General features: G+C 40.0%; 1 protein-coding gene and 1 long non-coding RNA gene across 2 annotated transcripts in view; both read left to right on the forward strand.

Moving 5' to 3' along the window:
- LOC131277942 (uncharacterized) overlaps positions 1–26,489 on the forward strand; it is a 240,458-nt gene that overhangs the window by 4,028 nt on the left and 209,941 nt on the right. The window contains exon 2 of the long non-coding RNA XR_009185012.1: positions 5,155–5,297. This is a non-coding gene — a long non-coding RNA (uncharacterized lncRNA). The remainder of the gene's footprint in view (positions 1–5,154; positions 5,298–26,489) is intronic.
- Positions 13,632–22,509, forward strand: CLEC14A (C-type lectin domain containing 14A). The gene has a single exon (XM_058293539.1). The coding sequence runs from the start codon at positions 17,651–17,653 to the stop codon at positions 19,103–19,105; it is 1,455 nt and encodes a 484-aa protein (XP_058149522.1). The 5' UTR covers positions 13,632–17,650; the 3' UTR covers positions 19,106–22,509.

Here is a 26,489-nt window from a genome sequence, read left to right on the forward strand (position 1 = left end):
TCTACTTCTAGTTGAGAGGGGCTTAGATCCCATGGGGCAGATGGATGGAATTGTCTTGCTCATAGTTGCAGACACTCTCTGTTCCTTGGGATGGGTGTTGTCCATCATCATGCTCTTGTTAGTTGTCCTAGGTGAGTCCAGTGAGCTGAAGAGTAGGTATTCCAGAAAGCATTGTAATACCTAGCCATTAGAGATTATGAATATGTTATATAAGAAGAAACATGCTAATGTAGCCTTAGTCTGAGTTGAGAAACACATACTCTGAAATTTCAAAGGAACATGCATTTTTTTTTTTTTTTACTTCAGGAAAATGATTTAGGGATTCATATAGAAATTCTAATCATCAGACAAGTCCTTCCTACCATACTGACATTTTCTATTACAGTGAGTAAATATTACAGCCAAAAATCAATGCAGTAATTCCTTTTGGAGAAGTGACATGGGTAGGGAGAGAGATGATGCAGATCTATCAGGAAAATTGAATCCCAGTAGGCTGCAAGAGGCTCAATGGAAGCAAGTACATGGAATGAGATAATTCCTGACTGTGGAGAGTCTAGCCTTCCAGTTATAGAAATTATAGGTGGTTTCACTATAATTGGAAGGAAACAAAATATTTATCCAATTAAAAGTTGTTGCAAGTGGATTTTTAAAATACTACATGAATATAGTTTTCGACCTTTAGTAAACTCCTTCTTTTTCTATTATAACCCTTGATAAATATAATTTTAAGAAAGTAAACAGCAGTTAAGAGAAAAGATTTAAATATGGTATAAAGAAAAAAAATATTACTTCCTTGTGTTCAGGATGGGAAGAAACTGAAGCAATTTCCTGGGATGAAATTGTATATCTACAAATTAAAGGGAATTCCTTGATGGTAAAATCCAAACCAAGTCATCCAAACCAGATTCTTTTCTAAAAAACATCTTGATTGTTTTCCTGACCGGTCTCAGGTAGAGACAATTGTTGCCAAATTCAGTAGTTTCTTGTACTTGGTTTTCTTGGTTTAAGACCCTGGAATATTTGAAATTTATAGTATCACCTGGTAACTATTCAGAATACAGAGTAAAACTCACCAAGAACTTTCCAAGCTTGGAATGAAGCCCTCGGAATTTGTCAGTTAAAAGTAGAAAGCAAGCAATTCTCTCTCTCAACATGTCAATGGGGGATGTGTATAACAGACAAGTCTTGTGTCCATTACTAATAAGAGGCACCTCCACCTGAATTGCTTTGGCAGCATCCACAGTTTAAACCTGAGGTTATATTTAATTTGTTTACTTTGTTCTCTTTATATTTTAAGAATTAAAAGATTTGCACCTTGAGGCCATTTTCAGTCCAACTGCTTTGAAAGGAGTTCATTGGAGCACTGAACTCTGTGAGCAGGGTCTAATTGCCTAATATAACTGAGAGAATGGTTTGTTGAGGGGTTATCACTCTTCCTAACAAAACTGACCTCTGGAGCCTACAGACCGTGAGCTTATAAATGCAGAAAGCTAGTCCTCACGGCAACCTAACATTCCAATTGTCCACGTAAAGGAAGTGTTTATTATTTTAATTATGAAAAGGCAAATGGCAGTTCTGACCAGCCTCTAGTAATAAAACAGGGCACTCATGGGCTTAATTTAATAGTTGGTGATATTGATCAGTGTGCTTACTACTGTTCTAGTTTCTCAGAAGAATCCGAACACAGTCCCATAACAAAGTAGCAATGACTTGAAGAAATAGGGTTAGAAAGCCAGAAACAATAGCAAATAATACAAGGCAATATGTTCATGTAGTAAGGGCTCCTAGTTCTTTTAGAGGGAAATAAGCCTTGGAGAGTTTTGCTTTTTTTTTTTTTTTTTTTTAAGTGAAATTGCAGGAGGGCCAGGTATGGAGGGGAGAGTTACCTAAGGGGATGGGTGCTGTACAATAGCCCTGGAGGTTGTTTAGAGGAAGAAGTGTACTGGAGCAGGAGGCAGCAGGAGCAGAGCCAAAGATCCCAGTTTAGAGGATGTTATGAGTCTAGGTGACTTAGGGCTGAGGAAGAGTACAAAAGATACATTCAATAGCAGGTATGCGTTAGACCCAATGTTGTAGTGGGTAATAGCTCATGTAAGAAAGGAGGAGGAAGATTCAGGTATATCTGTGGTTTCTCCCTCAGAGAGGGGCCTTTAGGGGATAATCATTTGTAAATAGTACTTTTACAGATATTATTGTGAGTGACGGGGTAAATTCACTGCAAACACGATTTTCAAAGATTCTATGTAGATGATTCCTAATTGAATCAGAGGGGTGGGTGGGGGGTGGGATGGGGTAGGTGTGTCTTAATCCATATGTCTGCAGTCCTTATCAGGCAGAGGGAATTCAGATGCAGTCTTTCAGTAGAAGCCAGAATTTAGAAGAAGTCAGAGAATGAGGCAGATATGAATGGATATGCAAGCCGAGGGACCCCAAGGATCGTGACAGATCAACACCAGAACCATACAGACTCTAGGAGAAAGTATGGCCTGTCAGTACCTTGATTTTGAACTTCTAGTCTCCAAACCTGTTAAACATAAAGTTTTATTGCTTAAGTGAACCAGCGTGTGGCATTTGTCATAGTAGCTCTGGCAACCTAGGATAGGCCTTAATGTGAAATTGGCCTATTCTAGTAGTCTAATCTTGGCATGAAATGATGGAACTTCAGTCTGAGGGCAGCATGCTTTCGTGTTATAAAACCCCACTAGAGAGCTTATGTAAATGCTGTGTCTGTCGGTTAGATATCAGATCTCTCAGGCTCAATTAACTGGAGGTAAGTGGAAAGCAGTGCCACCTGCAGTATTCTCACAATCCATATCCAATACTCCTGAAAAGGGGCCTCTAACATTTCCTTGGACTATAGCCTTGATACTGTTTGTATCCTTAGGATACTTGCCCACCCTTGGACCTCAGCTTAAGTAACACATCCTCACCATTCCCTGACCAAGGCGTCTTGGTCTTTGTAATTCTCCTTTCATAGTTCTCTGTTGCTTTCCTTCATGGAATTTATCACACTTTTTGACTATTCATGTATTAATTTACTTATTGTTTTTCATTAAACCACAAATTCCTTTAAAAAAAGGTAGAGGTTTTCATTTTATCTATCAGTCTATCTCCAATACAGCTCAGTTCCAAGTGGGAAAAAAAGCAATATTTGTTGAATGAATGAAGGAATGAATTCTCCTTTTTGGTTCCATTGCCCTTAATGCTTTGGATATATCGTAGAAACTGTCTCCATGGGCAAGATAGTCATCAATCGTCAATATTTTGGGGTGTAAGTCAAAGATAAAAGAAAAATTTGATGGGAAAATCTAGCTGAATTTAACGACTAACTAGATATAGGAGATGGAGGAGGGAGATGTCAGTGACTCCGACATGGGTGACTAGAATCTTCCTCCAAGCTCACCTCCCTGGGGACTGCTACACTACTGGCCTTAGGGATATGCTTTTTTCTTGGCATTAATTTAGAGTTGTCAGATTCAAATTGCAAAGTGCTCATTGGGCACCTACTGGGTTCTGCTAGGCACGTGTTGGCCTCCCAGCCAGCAGATTCCTTGGATGATAATGGCATGTCTAAAGCCAGGTATTTCAGTGAGGAGTGGGAGGGAAGAAGGTGAAAGTTGGATTTAAAAAAAAATCTATTCTTACTTTATCACTACCCTGACTTTCCTTCCTGATGGATTAAAATATTCTTATTGTACAATAAAGCCTAGGAGTATCAGCTTTAAAAATTAATAGAATTTCCCAGGTAGAGAAGATTTGGGGAGAGAAGACTGGGAGAGTTCATTTGAGGCTGAGAAATAGCATAAATAGAGGTCATTTATTCCAAGAGGCTAGCAAGTCAAGTCCTTTTATTTCAACTTTATCATCCTAAAAGACAGAGCTTATTCTGCAATAAGAAGAGGAGTCAAAGAAGGATTCAACACGGCTGGGGTGAGATTCCCAGGTATAGTAAAGTCACCGTGCATCTGTCCTTTAACAAAGGAGCAAAAGTAGAGCCTTTTCTGAGTTCTCACAATACAGAGTGTGAAAGAGGATTTCCTGCTCTGTTAGTAAAGGCTTGTATGCACTAAAATCAAGCTTTCTCAACCATCCTTTATTCCTCAAGGATGCCCCAGGAGTGAGTGAGCAGAGATTTTTATAGTCCTTTCCCAGGCTGAGAATATTTGTGCAAAATGGCAGTTCTGGTGGTTTTCCATGACTTGGAGCAGAGGACCCAAAGCACATAAGAGACACGCTACACCATCCTCGTATCTCAACCTACTACATAATGAATGCAGATTTTGATACCATCCAAGAAGGCTGCACTCATTCAAGATACCTCCACCTCTTGTACTCCACCTCCAGGGTGACCATGTTATTAGAAGACTAGGAAAGCTTAACTTCTCAAAAGGATTCCCTAGTAAAACTCCATTTCCATTTACTACTATTCAGTCACATAGAGTGGGTGGGAAACAGTTACAAAATAAAGACATGCACAAATACTGTTTAAAATTGTGAATTCTTAGTATAAGATATTAAAACAAGTTAGTCCAAAGTATTCAAATCTGTCAGTAAACTATAAAGTCCAAACTCAAAGTAAACCTATTCACAAAAGATGTAGTTTAACAAGAATAAAAACCTTGTCTTCGATAGACACATATATATGATAATTACAGTACATTTAGCAAGCAGCACTTTCCTGTCTATCCTCACCATAATAAACCATATCATGTTATGTGAATTCAGTAACAAAACAGAGAGACATTATTATAGCAAAAAGATAGATGGCATTCAATTTTATTGAATACCTTGGCTTAAATCAGTCCTGTTTTCAACCCTAAATTCTTGATGCTAAATCTGAAGGTCAAGCATAACTTCCCTGAATGGATCAGATTTGAAAAGCCCTATAATAGTAAGAATAATAGTAAGAATTTATCTGGAATAGACAAGCCAATATGAGTCTGCCGTGCAGGAGTGTGTGCATTTTTCAGATAAATAGGCCTTTTAATGAGCAAGATATTAAGTCAGGCTAATGAAAATTTCAGTTTCAATTGCCTCTACAATGTAAATGCTAAGGTAACCACTGATTATCCCTAGTACTTACAAAATGATAACAGATAAGCCTAGTAGGATTTGAATTTAAGTAGCTACGATTTTTTTTCCTCTCTCTTCCAGCTCTGTGAAGTGGAAATTCTGCAGGCACCAGTAGAAAAGACATACCTGTGGAATTAAGGCATGCCCTGATGATCAAAGCCCACTCACCGTACAAATCCTCCAAGACCAGGTCATTGCATGAATCCACAGCTGGATCAGGCATGGTAAGTCATCAAAAAATGAAAAAATAAAACCAAAATATTGCCCACCTTCTTACAGGAGTTTTTCAAAAACAGATCCTGGAGTATTAGGAGGGAGAACACTACTGGCCCCATGGATAACTGCTCTGATGCTTGACAAAAAGCTAAAACATCTCCTATGTTCAATTGCTAACATATAGCACTTTTGCTAACCCCCGGTACTCTATCATATTTGTGTATTCGTGTGTGTGTGTTTGTGTAAGCACACATGTATACTGTGCACATGCCTGTGTATTCAGTCAGTTGTTATTTCTTTAGTATTTATTATATACCAGCTATATTACTTAGGGACCTGAGATAAATGTGGAAGACAAACACAAGAGCTGTTCTCAAGAAAATACAGATTAGTAAAGCCGTGCTTCTCAGACTTCTAAGGTGCATGCGGATCACCTTGCGATCTTGTTAATACACAGATTCTGACTCAGTGTGTCTGAGGTAGGGCTGAGATTCTGCGTTTCTAATACACTCCCTTTTAAAAAAATAAATATTGAAGTATATCATCCATACAGGAACATACATAAACAATAAGTGTATAATAAACTTACAAAACAAATATGTAATGTCAATGCTGTGGCTATTTAAATAGCAAGGTATCAAGGACACATATCTTAAATCACACAAGTAACTATGTATGTTCTTATATTCTTGTGGTGAGTGTTAAGAAGATAAAATAGGGAAACGGACTTTGGCCCAGTGGTTAGGGCATCCGTCTACCACATGGGAGGTCCACGGTTCAAACCCCGGGCCTCCTTGACCCGTGTGGAGCTGGCCATGCGCAGCGCTGATGCGCGCGCAAGGAGTGCCGTGCCACGCAAGGGTGTCCCCCCCGTGGGGGAGCCCCACGCGCAAGGAGTGCGCCCATGAGAAAAGCCGCCCAGCGTGAAAAGAGAGAGCAGCCTGCCCAGGAATGGTGCCGCCCACACTTCCCGAGCCGCTGACGACAACAGAAGCGGACAAAGAAACAAGACGCAGCAAATAAACACCAAGAACAGACAACCAGGGGAGGGGGGGAATTAAATAAATAAATAAATCTTTAAAAAAAAAAAAAAAAAGAAGATAAAATACAAGGAATCATGAGATCAAATAAAGTAGAGAGGCCTGATATGTACTTCAGGGTTAATGGAGAGGGTACTTAAGCTAAAAGCTGAAAGATGATGGAAATCTGGCAGAATAAGTTGAGACCACCTTTAGTGAATGCCACATACACCTTCAGTGTTTCTCTGCCTTCAGACACCAGAGAGTGCTTCGGCTGTGCTCAGGGACTGATGGAATTGCCTTTGGCTAAATACACTGGAGCTACCTAGGTATGGGACAGGAATTTGTTCATATATACTCTAGCTTCACCACTCCCTACTGGGATGCACTGAGTCATGTTTCATGGTCTTTCAGAGAGTCCCCAGAAGACTAGGGCCCTAATCGCCCACAGCTGTACTTTTATATTAGCTTTTGCTTTCCTCTCCTTTCTGTCTCACATGCTTCCTCCTTCCCCCTGATTACTGGGCTCATCTCCAAATAAATTACTTGTACTCAAATCTTTGTCTTAGGATCTGCTTTTGGGGAACCCAAATTAATAAAGAACCTCTAGGTAAGGACAACAAAGAATGATGAAATATACATATACACACACATGTCTATACAGATGTACACAAAATGGATGTATATGGGTTCATATCCATGCACATGTATGTGTGTGTGCATACATATAGCGAGAATCAGTTCTTATTTGTGATAGTTTTGTTCTATAAAATCACCAAGAACATTGAGTTAGTGAATATTGAACCATTCCTGAAAGGGAAACACAGGATTTGGTTCCTGTGAGTCCCTCGTCACAAGATTGTCATCAGCTTTCATCAATGCATAACCTTGTTTTATGTGGTTCTGTTTAAAGACACCTTATTTAATATATATTATTGATTTATTAACACTGAACTCATGGCCAACAGCACTATAATTCATTCTTGAGCGAAGCTCACCTAACACATGTGTTTTCTCCATTACGCACATCACAGTCTTCTTGCACTTAAGAACACTAGACAGCATTTCATCACTACGCTTGGGGACCCATTCAAACAGACAAATTGCCAACAAAAAGCACAAATGTGGAAAACATGACACTAAATATACTGCACAAGGGTCTCATATACTGTATGAGAGCTGAAACAAGAAGGGACAGCATCATCTTGTTTGACCTCAACTGGAAGCATGTGCATCAAATTTTTTCCACTCTGCCCATGTCCAAAAATAACCACAAAAGTGATGTGAGTATTGATTTGGGGGTTGGAAATAAATTTTAACAAGTAGGCAAGCTCACAAACATGAATCTGAGAATAATGAAGGTCAACTCTGTGTGTGTGTGTGTGTGTGTGTATGTACATGTATATATAAGCAGGTCAAAATCTAAGGGTAGGAAAGAGACTTGAGCTGAGCACTGAGGCTGCTCTCACCCTTGAGCATTCTCCACTTCTAGGGATTGTGAACTTTTTTTTTGATGTCCTCAAGGGAAGAGAGAAACAAGTGTTTAAACACAGTTGCACCCAAGGAGACCCTCCTGACATTATACTGAGTTACATCCTCAAGGTCAGGATGAACTAAAAACTGGTAAAAGAAAATGAACCCCTACCAATTCCAGGAAATGGTTTCAAGGGAAATTGCTTTGAAGTTGAACAAAGCAGGAAGGGGATGCCCCAAAGAAGGTGTAACTATAAACTGGCTTTATGGTGGCTGTATGGATGTTTGGTAAGCTGTACATAGGTATTTTAGGCATTTTTGTCTATTTGTGCTATACTTCACAATTTTAAAAATGTAATTAACAAAAAAAATCTAATGGACAAGAGAATGTTTTGGTAGAGACATCGTGTAAGAAAGTAGATGCTTTGGTAGGAACAAAGAAGAGGTCAGTGTGACTGAAGCATAATTAACAAGGGGAAGAGTGACATTTAGTCATTTGGCAAGTACTCCCTGTTTTTATGATGCTTACATTGAGTGGGACAATCACAAAAATAAATGAACAAGAAGAATTTGTAGAAGAATAACTACTATGAAGAAGACAAAATAGGTTGATGTGGTAGTCTGAAATTGTTTTATGAATCCCCAAAAGAGAACTAATCCATTCCTGTGGGTATAAGACCATTTTGACTGGATTACATCAGTGAGGTGTGTCTCAGGTTGAGTCTCTGCTCTCTTGCTGGGTCTAATAAGAATGGAAACAGAGAGAGACAGTCACAGGAAAAGAAATCTCTGCCATATTTGATCTGGTCATGTGAGAGAGAACTAGAGTATTGCTCAAGCATGAAACCCACAAGACTGGGCCATGGAGCAGCTCAGGAGGAGATGAGCCCTGGTATATTCCTGATTGCTTGCAGGTGACCTCAGGAAGAGAGCAGCCAAAACTGATATAGCAGACTCCAGAAGAGACACACTCTATGCCTGATAGCTAACAGCTGAGCTCCAGGAGCTGGGCTCTGTGGGACAGTAGATTCTGTAGAGGAAGGCAGAGACCTCTGCAGAGATCTGTGGCCATCTTTGCCACATGCCAGCTGACTTTGGTGAGAAACATTTCTGGTGGTGCCTTGGTTTGGACTTTTCACAGCCTTGGAATTGTAAGCTTTTACCCCAAATGAATCCCCTTTATAAAAAGCCAACCCATTTCTGGTACTTTGCATTGGTAGCCCTTGACAAACTAAAACACTTGATATTACAGAAAGAGACTGGGGATGGAGGTGTGGTTGGTGGGATAAGGCAGATTGGGTCACCTGGGAGGAGCTCACTGAGGCACTGACAATTGGGCTGAGACAGGAGAGAAAGGAAGATAAAGCAGGAAAGGGGCATAGGAGCCAGGGCCTTATAGGTCTCATTAAGGATTTTGAGCTTGATTTTGGAAATAGTGCAAAATGATTAAAGGGATTTGCACAGAAGAGAGACATGCTCAGCCCAAGATTTTTAAAGATTGCCCTGATGTCTGTGAAGAATGGATTCCATAGAGCCCAGAATGATGTAGGCAGACCAGTAGGAAAGACATTGGTGAAATATGATGGTGGCTATGAGGATGATCAAAGTGAGAGCATAAAACTGGATCTGTTTAAGCTATACAGTAGAGTTAGAATTAAATACACCTTACATATTTTTCAGGTACAGACCTTGCCTAGGTTTAGTTCATTGCTGGGTCCACTCTTTGGCTGGAGTAATTGGGCAATGATTGGCAAATGACCTGGTATTTTCTCCTTAGAACTAGAAGAGAAGGCTTTCGTTCCTTAGAAGAATGTTTTGAGGGTTTGACGTGAGGACTGCCAGTGACCTTGTTCAAGAGCATTTGGAATAAACCCACAGGAAGCAGGAGAGAATGCAGCCATGCTGGGAGAACAGAAGGGGAGAGGGATTGAGACAAATCCTCATTTGATATAATTTCTTGGCTGCTGTGGTTTGGGTAGTGTAATAGGGAAGGGTGGTTATTCTGTAATGGCCACCAGGAAATAATATTTTATATTACTTCCAAAGTACACAGAATATGATCAACCCTGTTTCTGCTGAGAGAGCAGTTTAAATCAAGGAGCTGAGAGTGTGATCTTCTGAAGTTTCTTATTTTATGTACTTAATCATGCTGTTTGCTAAACCAGAAAAGTACTTATCATTGTGACATATTTCTGAAATGACTGATTTATATAAATATATGTAGATATCTTAAATACAATGCCAGTAAAAGAAGTATTTGTTGATTTATATGGTATATATGAATGTGCAAGGCTATGTGCCTATGTGATCTACTTGGTTAAGAGTCAAACTGAAGCAGGCTAAAGATAGGGAATCAATAGCTGGATCTGGAACTTGGCAAGAAGTCCACATGGACATCATTAACACCCAAGATGGCTGCGGCAAGACCCTACCCAAGATTCTGCCATTCAGTACAAGATTTCCTCCTGAAGTCAGGAGAAGCCCCAGTTATTCCCCAAGGACTTTATCACTGGGCCCTCCTGGGGGATTGATGGGTGGGATAATCAATCAAAACAGCAAACAGCTGGAATTCTTCCCCTGCAAAGTGGTGGAATAATTAACAGTTTAAAAAGCAGGCACAAGGCCTGAATTTGCTCTCTCTTGCCTTTGGACCCCTGTTCCTACCTTCTGTGCCCTGCTCTCACCATTTTTCCCCTGCCATGGTTTCCATGCAAGTAAAACCTGGGCATTTGTAATCTATAAAGGGGAATTGTAGTCTGTGAATCAGCCTGCTTTATCACTTTTCAGTCCCTTCCTCTTTACCCAGGACCCATGATCTGTTCTTTTCTCCCATTTCTCATCCCTCCCTGCCTGAATAAAGTACTGACCTACCTCATCCAATGTGCTCTTGAAATTCATTTCTGCAGGGTAGTCAAGAACCTAGACAAAATCTGGTAGTAAAACTATATATTCTGATTAGAACACGCATGCCATGAAGATTAGAAGCTGTGTTTTCAGCAATTGAAGATACCAGATTTTAACATTCATTAAACACTTCATGGACACCTGTGACATAGAATTTTAAAATTTCTCAGTAAAAATATAAAAATATTGCTCATTTTTCCTAAGTCCAACCCAGTTCTAAAAAGCTATGGATCTTCATAATTCTTATTTTCTCTACTCTGTAAATTAGCTTCTGAAGACAAGACCATGTTCTCCTAATGGAACACTCTCTGCCTTTTCAATTTCCTCTGAGAATTTTTTTATATCTTATATAAATTCAGAAGTATGCTAAGACCGGATACTGTTTTTGTTCAACAATGACAGGATTTATTCAGTGATGATCAATTTTATAAATGTATGAGATTATTTGGGACATGATTAGAAAAAAAGCTTATCTTTCCTCATCCTGGGAAATTCCCAGACATACTCTCAGCACTGTCAGCAGCCCTCTTCCAGGGGTCACTTGCCAACCTGCCTCCTCTTCTATTGTCTCAGACTGTTTCCATTCTGTAGCCTAGGGGAGATTCTAGGTCTAATGAAAGGGCCTGACCATGCTTTGATCCTAGAAACCTGGAACAAGCAGCCCAGTTGCTTTTCAGGGTGGAAAATCTTAGTGGCAGGGCTCCCACCCCCTGAGTCATACAAATACCCCACCCTTAGTAGCACAGATCGCGCTCTTCCCTCCGACTGAAGTAGAGCATTTGGTGCCATCATCCACCAACCTTGACCCGTGAGTAGTTGACCTTTCCAGGAGACAGGCCATGATGGGATCTTGTCCCCTGCTCTTTTGGACCCTTTGTGCTGTGTAAGAAGCAAGGTGGTCATTTGCTGAAAATTTCTGTGGTGCCTGAGCCTGTGTTCCCAAGATGTACCATGTAGCAACTGGCTTTACACCCCATCTTTACTTGTTCCTGATATTTTAAATTAAAATCAAATTGAAAATTTTGGACTAAACTTACTTTCCTTTCTGGTTCACTATCGTTCCTTGGGTGGCCTTGTGTAAATGAATTAACAAATGAATATTATACATGATTCTTGCCAATAACACACAGATTACCTGAAAAGTCTAGAAACATAGAGAAATATTTAGTCTGCTTTTTTCTTCAAAATAATTGGCTTAAATTACATGGGCATTAAAGGAAAATATATTGAAAACATATTTTGAAAACTTACTTAACATCTTGGTTTTATTTTTATTTTATCTTTTAGAACTCAGATGCTCAGAATTAGATAAATAATGGTCCTTGGTTCACGTTATTTTCTCATCATTTATCCAAACATGACTATTTTTATTTATTTGGTTAATTAGTTATTTTTAACAGTGGAGCAATCACCCACAAACTCACTAACCAAAACAAAAGCTAGGACTATAACAAATATCCCACACCAAACCCTTAGCTTCCCCCAAACTTCCATTTCCTCCTCCCTCCCACTCAAGGGACTCTTTACCCAGAATCATTTGTTCATTGTTCCTTTTATATTGTTTTATTTTAACTAGTTATTTTCCTTAAAAGTACATAAATATATATTTAGTAGCTTTTTTAGCTTTATAAAAAGAATGGCTCTGTAAAATCTTTAGGGACTTTTTTCACTTAACATATTGTATTGCTCAGATTCATGCATATTTTTACTTACAACTGTATTTCATACATTTTGATTGATATATGATATTACACTGAGTCTGACTATAATGTATTTCTTTCATCTATCACCTGCTGTTGAGCTTTTTATTTGATTCTGGGTGTTTCGTCTGTAAGATATTAGTGCTTCTATAAACATCCCTTTACATCTCTCCTTTTATACATGTGCAAGAGTTTCTCTTGAGTATATATCCAGTAATGGAAGTATTGAGTTATTCGGTATGTAAATGTTCAATTTTAGGGAATAAAAGGTAAACTCTCCCAGAGTGGCTGTTCTCATCCATAACATATAAAAGAGCTTGTGGAGGAGTAGATGTAGCTCAGGGGAGCAGATATGGCTTAAGGAAGTGGGTGTAGCTTAAGTGGTTGAGTGCCTGCTTCCCATGTATTAGGTCCTGGGTTCAATCCCAGATCCTAGTTCCTCAAAAAAAAAAAGAAAAAGGCTATAGAGTTACATTTCGTAATGTCAGATTTTTAAATATTTGCAACCCAGTGGATGTATGTAAAATGGTATCCCACTGTGACGTTGTAAACATATTATTTACTAATAAAAACTTTCCTTCTATTCCAGTTTTTTTCAGATATCAATAATTTTAAAGTATGTTATTAATATGTATATCAAATCAAAGTAATTAATTACAAAATGATACATCTTACTTTGAGTTAATTTGGTTTTCAAACTCTTCTTCCCTCACATCATTCCAGGCATGGCAAGGTGTATGATCTGTAATCAATAGATCCCTTATAGTTTCTTGGCTAATATCCCACCCTAGACAGAATGCCAAGCTGTGAGCTCAAATATTCACTCTAAGTTTTCCAGTTACTCATTCTTTTTGTTCTAGAATCCTTGCCACATCCCAAATGAAGTTAAAAGTATCTAATAGATTTCCATTAACTACTTAAGTTTTTAAAATATTTTATTAAAGTATTTAGTGCTGGGAGCAGATATACCTCAAATGTTTGAGTGCCTGCTTCCCATGTATGAGGTCCTGGGTTCAATAACCAGTACCTCCTAAAAATCAATCAATCGATCAATCAATCAATCAATACATATATACACACACATATACATACATATATATGTATATATAGTGCTACATAAACAGTTTTACAAATACACAGTCATAAGATTGCAAAGATAAATGGAGTTGGCCCAAGTAGTTAAGTAATTTTAGAATCTATGTTAGTTAGCCAGAAGGATACTGAAGCAAAATACCAGAAATCTGTTGACTTTTAGGAAGGGTATTTATTTGGGGTAGGAGCTTACAGATACCAGGCCATAAAGCATAAGTTACTTCCCTCACCAATGTCTGTTTCCATGTATTAGATCAGGATGACTGTGGATATTTGCCAGGGTTCAGGCTTTCTGGGTTCCTCTCTTCCTGGGACTTGCTTCTTTCCAGGCTCAGGGTTCCTCTCTTCCCAAGGCTTGCTTCTCTTTTCTCATAACTAACCTCCTCTGTGTGCTTACTTACCAGGGCTCCAGCTCAAGACTCCAACCTTTCTTCTTAGAGATGCAGTTTGCCTTTGAGTCCCTGCCCACCAAGAGGTGGGGACTCAATGTCCTACTGACATGACCCAATCAAAGCCTTAATCATTTTTTAATCAAAGTAAAAGTAAAACCTCTGAATACAATATACTCTAATATGCCCAGAGGGAAAGACCAGTTTATAAACATAATCCAATATTTCTTTTTGGAATTCATCAGAAATAACAAACTGCTACAGAATCCATTCAATTAGATTTCTGGATTTTCATGTTCCTTTCTTACAAGACTTAATTTATTTAATTTAAAAGTAAAGTCATGTTTAAGGTGATTCTCAGGCATTGGAAATGAAGGACTAATGAATGTCCTTTAAATTGGGAAACAGCATTGGTAGGAGAGAGACCCTACTGCAAAACTCCACAGTCAGCAAAAGCAAGATAAGTATGGGAAAGATTCATGTGTTTACTGTCTTTTGTTTATCTTCATGGAATTTCCAGAAGAAAAAGAAGAGTGAACATAATGGTTAAAAATTTTAAAAATAAAATAAAATAAGAGGTGGGAACATACAGATGTAACCCTGAAACTTTCCTTAGCTTGAACAGTTCAATTCAGAACAACAAAGTGAGTTTAAAAGTATGCTATCAGTGGGTGGAGAGCCACACAATAACCAAAAAAACATTGAACTCCCATCCTGGGGAGCTCTGTCACATTCTCTAATGGATAGCAAGAATTGTCTGAGTACAGGGGTAGACACTAGTGAAGGAGGATGGACCATTGACAGGCCCTTGATTGTGATGACTGTACTTACGAACCTTTACTTCTGAAATTGAAACTTAACATAGTATTATAGGGTACCTAAGCATTACCTCCTGAGAGCCTCCTTGTTGCCCAAATATGGCCTATCTCTAAGCCAAAATGCAGCATATAAATGCATTACCTTCCCCCCAGCATGGAACATGACTCCCAGGGATAAGCCTCCCTGGCACTGAGGGATACCTACCGAGAACCAATTACCAATGCAACTGGAAAAAGACCTTGACCAAAAGGGGGAAAGGGTAAAGACAAATGAGTTTATATGGCTCAGAGACTTCAAAGTGAATTGGGGGGTCATTTCAGAGGTTATGCTTATGCACATCTCAGCAGGAACTCATAGACTGCCAAAGTAAATACTACCTCAAATAGTGGGGTTCCTGAGGACTCTGGAGACATCCAGACACTGTGGGCAGGACAGACAGCTCAGGAGTTTGGCACCCTGCCAGTGGACCCTACTTTGGAATTTATACTCCTCAGTTTGAAAGAGTTAGACTCAGTTGTGTTTTCCCTACAAATGTCCCGCAGCCCCTCTATTTGAACCTATAGTTAGTACTAAAGTTTATAAGTGTTATGTCCAAGAGACTTAAATCTTTGGGCTGTCCATGTGCCAGCTGGGCCCTGAATCGCAACAAAGTTGCAATACCTACTCTCCAGGTCATTGGACTCACCCAGGACAACTAACAAGGAGAAGATGACTGGCAATGACCATCTCAAGGAACAGAGAGAGTCTGCAACTGCAAGCAAGAAAGTCCCATCCATCTGCCCCACAGGATGTAAACTCTCTCTCAATTAGAGGTGGAGTGGGCATCACCATCACAGAATCCTCAGGAGTGGGGAATGGAAGTTGGACCAGAGTAGACTTACAGTTTTTCTACTGTAGACTTGTTGTGATCCTAGCAATGGAAGACTTTTATCATGGATGTGGAAGCAGTGACCACTGGAAGTTCTGAGGGGAGGGAGAGGGAAAAATAGATGTAATTTGGGGGTATTTTTGGGATTTGGGAATTATCCTGAATGACATTTCAATGACAGATACAGGCCATTCTACACCATGTAAAAAATCGCAAAAATGTGTGGAAGAGAGTGTCAAGTACAATGTAAACTATAATCATTACTTAGTGACAATATCCCAAGATGTGTTCATCAATTGTGACAAATGTACCACATTAACGAAGGATGTTGCTGATGCAGGAAAATGTGGGAGGCCTAGGCAGTGGGGCATATGGGTATCCCTTATATTTTGTGTGTAACATTTATGTAATCTAAGTTTCTTTAAAAAAACTAAAAAGTATATAAAAATAAATAAAAAGGAAAATGCGTTATGCATTATTCATGGATGACAACTTTCATTCTGATTATAGATATTTAAAGCACCATGCATCTTTAAGAGGGCTTAGTGAAACTATGTATTTCTGGTTGCAACATATTTGGTCATTGTGAGCAAAATATATACATAGTATATTTCCCAAACTGATGTAGAATTAAATTGCTAACAAGAAAATCCTTTCACAGACAGTGCAGATTTTAACCTTCCCATCTTAACCTCATCTTTAATTCCTTCCCACAGCCACGAGTTGACAGGCTTATATTAAAACAAAATGCCCATTGGAACTTGGAAGAAACTGACTCACCCATTTTTCAAATTACATTTTTTACAGTATACATTATGCATTACAATGTAATAGATATTTTAATTACTTAAGGATGTTGAACTCTAGCGTTCTTTGAAGGCAAATTTTATAACTTACTGCTATAAATTTAGGCACTTAATCATTAAGGGGAAAACGATATTAAAACGGTTCAAAGGTAAAAATCACTCACAGGGAAACTGTTTTCAAACATAAATCAGGCTACATACTCATTCATACATGACCTATAAGCCTAAAGGCATTATGAGCCAATATAGTGGCAAAGGAAACCTAACACTCAACAATTCTAACAGGAATATTCTGTAGAGAAAACATTTCCTTTCCTCAGTGAACCAATATGGGCCATTTCAAAGAGAAAAAAATGGAAGTGAGAAATAAAGTTTATATTTTTAAGATTTTTTTTTGTTCCTGCCCCCACCCCCTTCTGTTTTTTGCTGTCTTTGTCCATTCACTGTGTGAACTTCTGTGTCTATTTCTCCTTTTTGTCTTCTCTTTTCATCTTTCTCCTCTAGGATTGAGAGGGATAGACTTTCAAGGCAAGAGCTGGCCTAAGAGCAGAATTCCTATTTAAAATACTCCAGGGAACTCTAAAAGTGTTTGACTAGTAATTAGCTAGCCAGTTTCTTGACAGAAGAGAGAAACAGAACCGAGAAAGACATCAGTGTTTAAATAGTACTGCCTCTGGTGGGGAAGGAGAGGCTTAGTCTCCTATGTTTGTCCCACTGTAGCAGACCAGCTGAAGACTGGAGCCGTCTACACAATGTTCTGATGCCAACTCCATGGTTCGGGACAGAAACACAATGGATGGGCGTTGGCTGTCGCTCGACTATAAACACGTCGTTTTCTCCTATTCCTTCCTGTCAGTGTTCACCAAAGTTTTCTGGGATCTGAGATCCTGAAACTCTCCTCTTTGAAACCAGGAGCAAGGAAAGTGATACACTTCATCCACGTGGCGAGTTTATCTCTTTTTTTTTTTTTCTCCTCCTCGAAGCCGGGTGTTTGACCCTCTGGCCCAATGTGTTGCCTGTGCCCCGGGCGCCAGCTGTGTTCCAGACCCCAGAATAAATCAGGGTTGCGCAGGGCCTGGCAGAGCTCCGGACACATTTCCTGTAGCGGCCTAAGGGAAGCTGTTGGCTGCCCGAAACCAGGGGCGATTCTTGGAGTCAGGAGGGGCCCCGCAGGAGCGAGGGCGGGGTGAAGCCAGCTGTAGGGGGCGGTGACCGCACTCTGGAGACAGCTACACGCCTTCTGGCGGGATAGACCCGGGCGGGGAGTAGCTGTGAGCGCAGGGCCTCCAAGATGAGGCCGGCCCTCGCCCTGTGCCTCCTCTGGCAGGCACTCTGCCCTGAGCCGGGCCGTAGCGAGCACCCCACCGCCGACCGCGCCGGCTGCTTGGCCTCGGGAGCCTGCTACAGCCTGCACCACGCTACCATCAAGCGGATGGCGGCCCAGGAGGCCTGCAATCTGCGCGGCGGGGCGCTCAGCCCCGTGCGCGGGGGCGCTGAGCTCCGCGCAGTGCTCGCTCTCCTGCGGGCCGGCCCGGGGCCCGGAGGGGGCTCCAAAGACCTTCTGTTCTGGGTCGCGCTGGAGCGCAGGAAGTCCCACTGTACCCAGAAGAACGAACTGCTGCGAGGTTTCTCCTGGTTGTCCCCCGACGGCGGCGGGTCGGAAAGCGACACCCTGCAGTGGGCGCAGGAGCCCCAACGCTCCTGCACCTCCAGGAGCTGCGCGGGTCTCCTGGTCTCCGAGGGGATAGAGCCCACAGGCTGGAAGGAAAAGAAATGCCACCAGCGCGCCGACGGCTACCTGTGCAAGTACCAGTACGAGGGCTTGTGCCCCGCGCCGCGCCCTGGGGCCGCCTCCAACTTGAGCTATCGTGCGCCTTTCCAGCTGTACAGCGCCGCGCTGGACTTCAGTCCGCCGGGGACCAAGGTGAGTGCGCTTTGCCCTGGGCAGCTTTCCATCTCCGCCACCTGCATCGCGGACGAGGTTGGCGCGCACTGGGACGGGATCCCCTCCGGAGGCGTGCTCTGCCCCTGCCCTGGCAGGTACCTCCGTGCTGGCAAATGCACTGAGCTCCCTACCTGCCTGGACGACTTGGGAAGCTTTGTCTGTGAATGTGTGGTGGGTTTTGAGCTTGGGAAGGACGGACGTTCTTGTGTAACCAATGGGAAAGGACTGCCGGCCCCTGGGGCTACGAAGGTGGCCACCAGCACACCAACCACTGCAGCCAGCCCCCTGCCGGAGAGTGTACCCAAGAAGTCAGGAGACATACCTCATGTCTTTGGACAAGGCAGTTCAGCACCAGCTATTCCCAAGGTTCCCGGGTGGGGCGCCCAGAGCACAACGTCTACCCTTCCAATGTCCCGTCAAGCCGAGTCAAAGACCGACACCACCCCTTCAGGGAACGTGATTCCCAAGTTTAACTCCACGTCTTCTACTGCCGTTTCCCAGACCTTCGACTCCTCCACCGTGGTGTTCATACTTGTGAGCATAGCAGTAGTAGTGTTGGTGATTTTGACCACTACAGTGCTAGGACTTTTCAAACTCTGCTTCCACAAGAGCCATTCCTCCAGCCCCAGGAAGGAGCCGATGGTGCCACCGGGCGTCGAGAACGATGCTGAGAACACAGCTTTGAGCTCCAGTTCTGCGCTTTGCACAGACATTGGCGTGAAGGTCGGGGACAGTGATCTGCGGGACAGGGCAGAGGGCGCCTCGCTGGTGGGGTCCTCTCTTGGCTCTGGAGACCTGTAGAGCAACAGGGCACAGTGGGTACTATTTTTAAGCAGAGCTTTCTGCTTTCAGTGAAAGGGGAAAGAGAAAGGGGAACTCCTTTGTGGATCCAGGGATTCACACAGAAATTCCCTTTGCCCGAAATTCGCTGTACTCCACTGAGGAGCTACTTCTGGCCTGGACACTCCTTTCTGGAGAGGTAGGCCAGAAGTGGAAGTGCCTTAGGGTGTACTGGCGTGGGGTAGGGGGTATCAGGGAGAGGCTTTTCTTTTTCTTTGTTCTGGAGAATTTTATTGAGATTTTCAAAACATTGCAAGCAAGTTGAAAACAGAATACAATATTTAAAAATTTTTTTTCCAAAATAGAAAGCAAACCTGTCTACACTATTCAGACTTGGATATTGGTTTGAAATTCCGAGGCAAAAAAATAAAGGATTATTGGTAACCCAGTCTCAAATGTCATTGGCTTCCTCCAGGAGAAATTACTCAAGAAGAGCAGCTAAGGAGCATGCTGAGCATAGCAACCAGAGTACAGTCTGCTTATAGATTGAGGGGGAAATCTTTAAGTCCTTGTAATGAGGAACAGATTTTTTAAGAAACAGTAACTTTTTCCTGGGCGCTTTTATCCTTTGCTTTCAACGTCCCTGCTACTTTATTCTCTGCTGGAGTTGCTGGCTTTAGAAGCAAACTTTAGCTGACCACCAGTTCAAGCATTTACTGTGTTCTCGACCAAGGAAACAAATGATTTGTGTTTTCCCCTATCCAGTGTTTATGTTCTCCAGTGTAATGACCTCCCTAACTAAAGTTCTCTCCTAAACCTCAGAATGCTGATCCTCACTTCCAATTATGGTGATGTTCATTCTCAACTAAAACATTCATGCTGGACAATTCCAAGGTCCCCAAAATGCCCCCATGTTGCACTTGTTCTTCCCTCTCCCTCCACTCAGAACCTCTGATGGCCACTGAATCCCCTATATGTTTGATGTAACATTTATGTAATCTAAAGCTTCTTTAAAAGTAAAATGTATATATATTTTTAAAAAACAAAGACACTTTAAAAGAAGTATAAAATGTACTAAAAATAGCACCTTATAAATATTTACAGTACAATGTAAATTAAATAAACGAAACTAGTATGTGTAAAAAAAAAATCATTAATGCTAAGTATTGATTGGAAATCTCCTGGGAGCTTTAAAGCATAAGTAAACTGAGTTTCCTCCAAAGTTTCTAGGCTTTTGTATACTTTTTCATCTGTGGAAAAACTTGAGTACCAAACAATTTCCTCTTCCCCTCAATAAAATTTTACACAGTGTCAAATGCCCATTTTGGGAGGATTACAATTTAAGAAGTCTACATGCCAAAGTCATGGTAAATAGCTTTACATAAAAATTAAAGTTACAAGAAATAAATGACAAATGAAAATATCTATCATCTTGTTATAACTTGGTATAACTTGGTATAATAAAGGTAATCCAAATGAAGGTAATCTACATAAAGCATTCCTCTGAAAAATCATTAAGGTATAATAAAATCATTATCCATTAGAATCAAGGTCCCTAGCCAACATCCCTCTTCTGTAATACATTTTGTTAGTAAGCTAAGATTTTGAAAGTATGTGCTGAGGGGAGGTGGGTACATGGAGAGAGATAGTAACTGAGAAGAATGTAAACAGCCTACACCATATTTTAATAGAACCCATTATATTTTTGTTAGTGTAATATTAAATCAATAAAGTCATAAGAATTTGTTCCATATACTAAATATGATTCTAAATAGTTGCATTTATATAAAAGCACAAATGAATTAAAATATTCTAAGGAATTTTAAATATCATTTCACAAGTGAAAGTAAAAATCAGGTAAGTGAAATGACTTACCCAAAGTTCCCCAACTTGTCAGAATGTTTCAGTTCACATCAATCTTGGTATAATGTCTTAAGCATTTGCTACATTATCTCTCAGTAGACAAGGTGACTATTTAAGTAAAATGTATGATGCTTTCTTCCCTAACTTAAAAAATAGGCTCCCCTATAACTGATTGTAAGATACAAGCATGTGTGTTTATAGTGTATATATGTGTATGTGTGTATACACTTTTTCTTAGAGTGTCCCTGTATTATTGAGCCAATACAATAGAACATGCATCATTAACTTATTATGCAACATGTGGCACAGGTGCATTACAGATCATTTAATTTATTTCTCCTGTTAACCTATAAAATCAGGTCCCTTGGCTTGATTTCACCCAATTTTGCATATAATTTTTTTCACTAAGTCTTTATGACAGTAATTTAAAGATAAAGAAATTTCTCCTGGAAAGGTTTTTTAAAATCTGTTTTGGGCCTTGAATATCTTTGAAAATCTGGGAGATCTCAGTTGGCTTCTTGATCTTCTCATTCATGAGGTAACAGCCTAAAAATATTCTAAAGAAACTTTACGCAGAGAGCATTAGTTGCAGCAATCAATTTTTCATCATTTAAAAAAATAAATATCTGAGTTTTTACATTAGTGGGAAATGGTATATTTTCTCTCCCCTTTCCCTTTATCCTCTACCTCAACTTGTAATGGCCTGGGCAATTCACAGACATAAGAAAGGAATCCGGGTCTTGCTTTTGTATTCCTTAGACCTTCTTGGCTTGTAACCAAGATGACTAGGGTACAAAGTGGGGGGAAGTTTGTAGAATAAAGGCTTGGTGGTGCTTAATTGGTTCACAGTCTTCTGCCAGCACTTTGGGTTTGGGTAGCAGCCAAGGCAGCTGGTTCTTGTTGCCGAGTCAGCATTTGGAGCTTAAGGCAGATCAGTGCAGATGTTTAGGAATTTTAGAGTTTCCACTTAAAATAGATCATCTTAGACAGACTAAAACCAATTTACTTTGACCCATGTTTTAACAGATAAGGTCTTTGTCTTTGTAGCTGCTGGTTTAATACGCAGTGCTGAGAAGCAGAAAGCCAACTGACAATCTTAAAAAAATGTTGAAATGAGAAGATAGACAAAGAAGTTAAAAAACCACTCAGGCTTTTGTTTTGTTTGGGTCTAATCATTTTAATTCCACTGTGGTCAGAGAACATATAGAATATGACTTGAATTCTTCTAAACTTATTGAGACATGTTTTGTGGCCCAGAATATGTCTATCTTGTATATGTTTTGGGTGGACTTGAAAATAATGTATATTCTACTATGGTTGGTTGGAGTGTTCTATAAATGTCAATTAGATCAAGTTATTGATAGTGTTGCTCAAGTTTTTTATATCCTAACTGATTTTTTGTCTATTTGTCTATTTGTATATTTGTTTTGTTCATTACTGAGAGAGGGGTATTGAATACAATTATGGGCTTCTTTGTTTCTTCTTGCAGTTCTATCAGATTATTTCTTCATTCATTTTGGAGCTTTGTTATTAAGTCAATAAACAATTAAGATTGGTCTTTTGATGTTTTGACACCTATATCATTGAGAAAAAAATCTTTTTTATCCCTGGTAATATCCTTTGCTCTGAACCAATTTTTTAAAAATTAGCATTTGCATAGTATATCTTTTTCCACCCTTTTACATTTAACCTATCTGTATCTTTATATTTAAAATGGATATCTTGGCGGCGGACTTGGCCCAGTGGTTAGGGCATCCGTCTACCATATGGGAGGTCCGTGGTTCAAACCCCGGGCCTCCTTGACCCGTGTGCAGTTGGCCCATGCGCAGTGCTGATGTGTGCAAGGAGTGCCCTGCCACGCAGGGGTGTCCCCGTGTAGGGGAGTCCCACGCGCAAGGAGTGCGCCCCGTAAGGAGAGAGCCGCCCAGCACGAAAGAAAGTGCAGCCTGCCCAGGAATGGTGCCGCACACACGGAGAGCTGACACAACAAGATGACACAGCAAAAAGAAACACAGATTCCCGTGCCGCTGACAACAACAGAAGTGGACGAAGAAGACGCAACAAATAGACACAGAGAACAGACAACCGGGGTGGGGGTGGGGGTGGGGGTGGGGAGGAGAGGGGAGAGAAATAAATAAATCTTTAGAAAATAAATAAATAAAATAAAATAAAATAAAATAAAATAGATATCTTGTAGGCAGCATAGAGTTGGTCTTGCTTTTTGTCCAGTCTCACTATATCTGACTTTTAATTGAGGAAAAAGACACAATTCCTGGCCCTACATGAGGTCTGAGCACTGTTACTTCTAATTCTCTGTAAGTGTCCCTGGTCCTTGGCCTCAAAACTGCACTAATCAATAAACAAATGAATACTCATGGAGTTCATGCTTTTGTTTCCATTCTCAGAGATTACCATCCACTGTTGCCTGATATTCAATGTATTGCGAGTCATGGTTCCACATTTCCAATATTTTATTTCTTCCTCGTGAGAGGGGAAATTGGGTCCCTGTTACTTCATCTCAGCAGACCAGTGGAAATTTGCTTCGTTACATTTTCAATAATAATAAAATATAATAAGAAAACTTGTTACAGGCTTCAGAAGACAAATTTTTTATGCTACCAGTGCTATTGGTAAGGATTAGGGGGTTGCATCTACATGTTTCTATAAAGAAGACCTTTCCTGAATAAGGTGAACTCAGAGAAATGACAGACTCACTAAGTTACCCATGGCTTCCATTTATCCCAATCCTCTCCTTACTGACCCACACAGCAATGTTTCACACAGTTGCTTCCTCTTTCTGGAACCTGACTTCCATTATGTCACATTCTCCTGGGTTTCCTCCTACTTTTCTCAGGTCCTTTATGGTTTCTTCTCCTCTATCAAACCTCAAAATTTTGTAGAGCCCCATTTCTTACTAGCGTTGCTCTCACATGTTAGACTCCTGCCTCAGTGAACTTTTTTTTGTTCTCTGAACTTGTCAAGATTTTTCTTGCCTCTGAGCCCTTGTGTATTCATTTCTTTTGTTCATTCCTCTACTCCTTTATTCCTCAGGGTTCAGTTCAAAACTTGATCCCATAATCTAAATAAAGTTCCTATATACTTTTTTAAGATAAGCTTTTCTTTCTCCTTATAACATGCATCATAATTTGTAATAATGTAGCTGTTTATGTGGTTACTTATTTAGTCTCTGTCTCTCCCCTGACTGGCCATTCCCTAGGAACATGAAACATATCTATATTATTTGCTTTTCTATCTTTAATGTCTAGAATCATGCCTGGTCAATAATGGCTGCTCATTAATTATTTCCTGATTGAGTTTTGTATAAATGAAAACATGAACAACCTTAACAAATTAATAATTTTAAAGATGAAAGATACTGAGTGTTAAAGTCTGTGATGGTTAGGTTAATGTGTCAATTTGGCCAGGTAATGGTGCCCAGTTGTTTGGTCAAGCAAGCACTGGGCTAATCGTAATACAAGAACATACCATGGACTTGAATCATCAGTGAGTTGATTGCATAGATAGCTGATTACATCTACAGTCAATCAAGGAGACTGCCAACAGCAACAAGAGACATCTTATCCAATCATTTGAAAGCTTTAAAAGGAAAGTGATTTCAGCATTCAGAGACAGAATGTTCAGCTCTACTTCAGACAGGCAAAGTCTTCTGGGAACTCATCAAGGACCTTCATTGGAGCCCCTGGTTTGCAGCCTGCCTGAGGAATTTAGACTTGTGCATCCCCACTATCGCGTGAGACAGTTTTATAAAATCTCATAATATTTACAGATATCACTTTTTGGTTCTGTCTCCTTTGACAACCCTGACTAAAATAAAGTCTATTTTAGGCTTACTTGTGTGTTTACTAAAGAGTCTTTCACTGGCATCCCAAGTATCTATTAAGGGATTCTTTTCATTTACTGGAGAAATAACCATTTTAAATTATATTGAAAGTATAATAGGAAGGATGCATGTCTAATTTGCTGCATTTGGGCATTATAAAATCACCTGTAAACAGGAGTAATTTGGATGAATCCCTGGTCCAGCCTTATCCACAATCATATTTAGTCCTATTCTTGATCCTGGCACAGATTGCTCTCCAAGACTTTGTTGTGAAAAATTTAAAATCGTCAAAAATTTTAAAAGAATCATCATCTACATTTACCAATTTGCAGCGTTTTGCCATTTTGCTTTTACTCTCCCTCTTTCTAGACCTTTGTCTCTCTCTCTTTTTCTTGCTCTCTCTGAAGTGTATTGCAGACGTCAAGACACCTCACCCTTAAATACTTCAGAATACACTTCTGAATAATAAAACCATTCTACTAAATAACCACAATACCATTATCACACTTTAGAAAATTAACAATATTTCTTTAATATCATCTAATATATAGTTCACATTCAAATTTCCTCTATATTCTCCCCAAAATATTTTGTAAATTTTTTTCCCCAACCCAACATGCAATCAAGTTTCATGCATTTTTATCTGGTTATCAAGTCTCTTTAGTCTCTTTTAAGAAGAGTCCAGGCCAGTTGTCTGGGAGAATGTCATATTCTGGATATGTCTGATTGTTACTTCATGTTTAGATTCAGTTTCACCATTTTTGGCAAGGATGTTTCATAGGCAATCCTGAGTATATTGTAGGGTATTATATCAGCAGTTGTATGATGTCAGGTTTTCCCACCAGTGGTAATACAAGTTTGATCACTTGGTTAAGCTGGTAACCACCTAATATCGCTATTATAAAGGGACATTTTCATTTTGTATTAAAGTTATTTGGTGGAGTAATACATTCAGAACCTGTGTATATTCTAATCTCTAACAAACTTTTATACAAAAAAAAAAGGCTTGGCACCCATTGAGGTCCTTGTCTGTACCAGTACTTTTAAAAAGTTTGTAAAATAGTGATTTTTCTAATTCTCTTATTCCTTCTACAACTTGATAAGGCAATTTTACCAAAATGAATTTTAGACCTCACTTCTAACACCATAGAGTGGATAAATGTTCTACTTAAATGTAAGCCAGTAAGTGTTAAGGTTTTACTCTTATTAGGACTGTTTTGTTTTTATTTTCCACAAACAATTTAACAATATGTTTTTTTTTTCCAAATTCTACTCAATTGATTCATTTTTTTAAAAGCTATTACATTAAAAAATATATATATATGAAGTCCCCATTCACCCCCACCACCCCCACCCCACCACTCCCCTCACAGTAACACTCTTCCCCATCATCATGTCACATCCATTGCATCTGGTATATACATCTCCTGGCATCGCTGCACCCCATGTCCCGTGTTCCACACCATAGCCCACACTTTTCCACGTTTCATCCAGTGGGCCATGAAGGACATACAACATCCGGCAACTGTCCCTGGGGCACCACCCAGGACAACTCCAAGTCCCGAGAATGCTTCCACATCTCTTTTCTTCCTCCCATTCCCCGCACCCAGCAGCCACCATGGCCACTTTTTCCACATTAATGCCACATTTTCTCAATTATTAACCATAATAGTTCATGAATAGAATATCATTAAGTCCACT

The sequence above is a fragment of the Dasypus novemcinctus genome, chromosome 3, assembly GCF_030445035.2.
Source record: "Dasypus novemcinctus isolate mDasNov1 chromosome 3, mDasNov1.1.hap2, whole genome shotgun sequence".
Classification (NCBI taxonomy): Eukaryota; Metazoa; Chordata; class Mammalia; order Cingulata; family Dasypodidae; genus Dasypus; species Dasypus novemcinctus.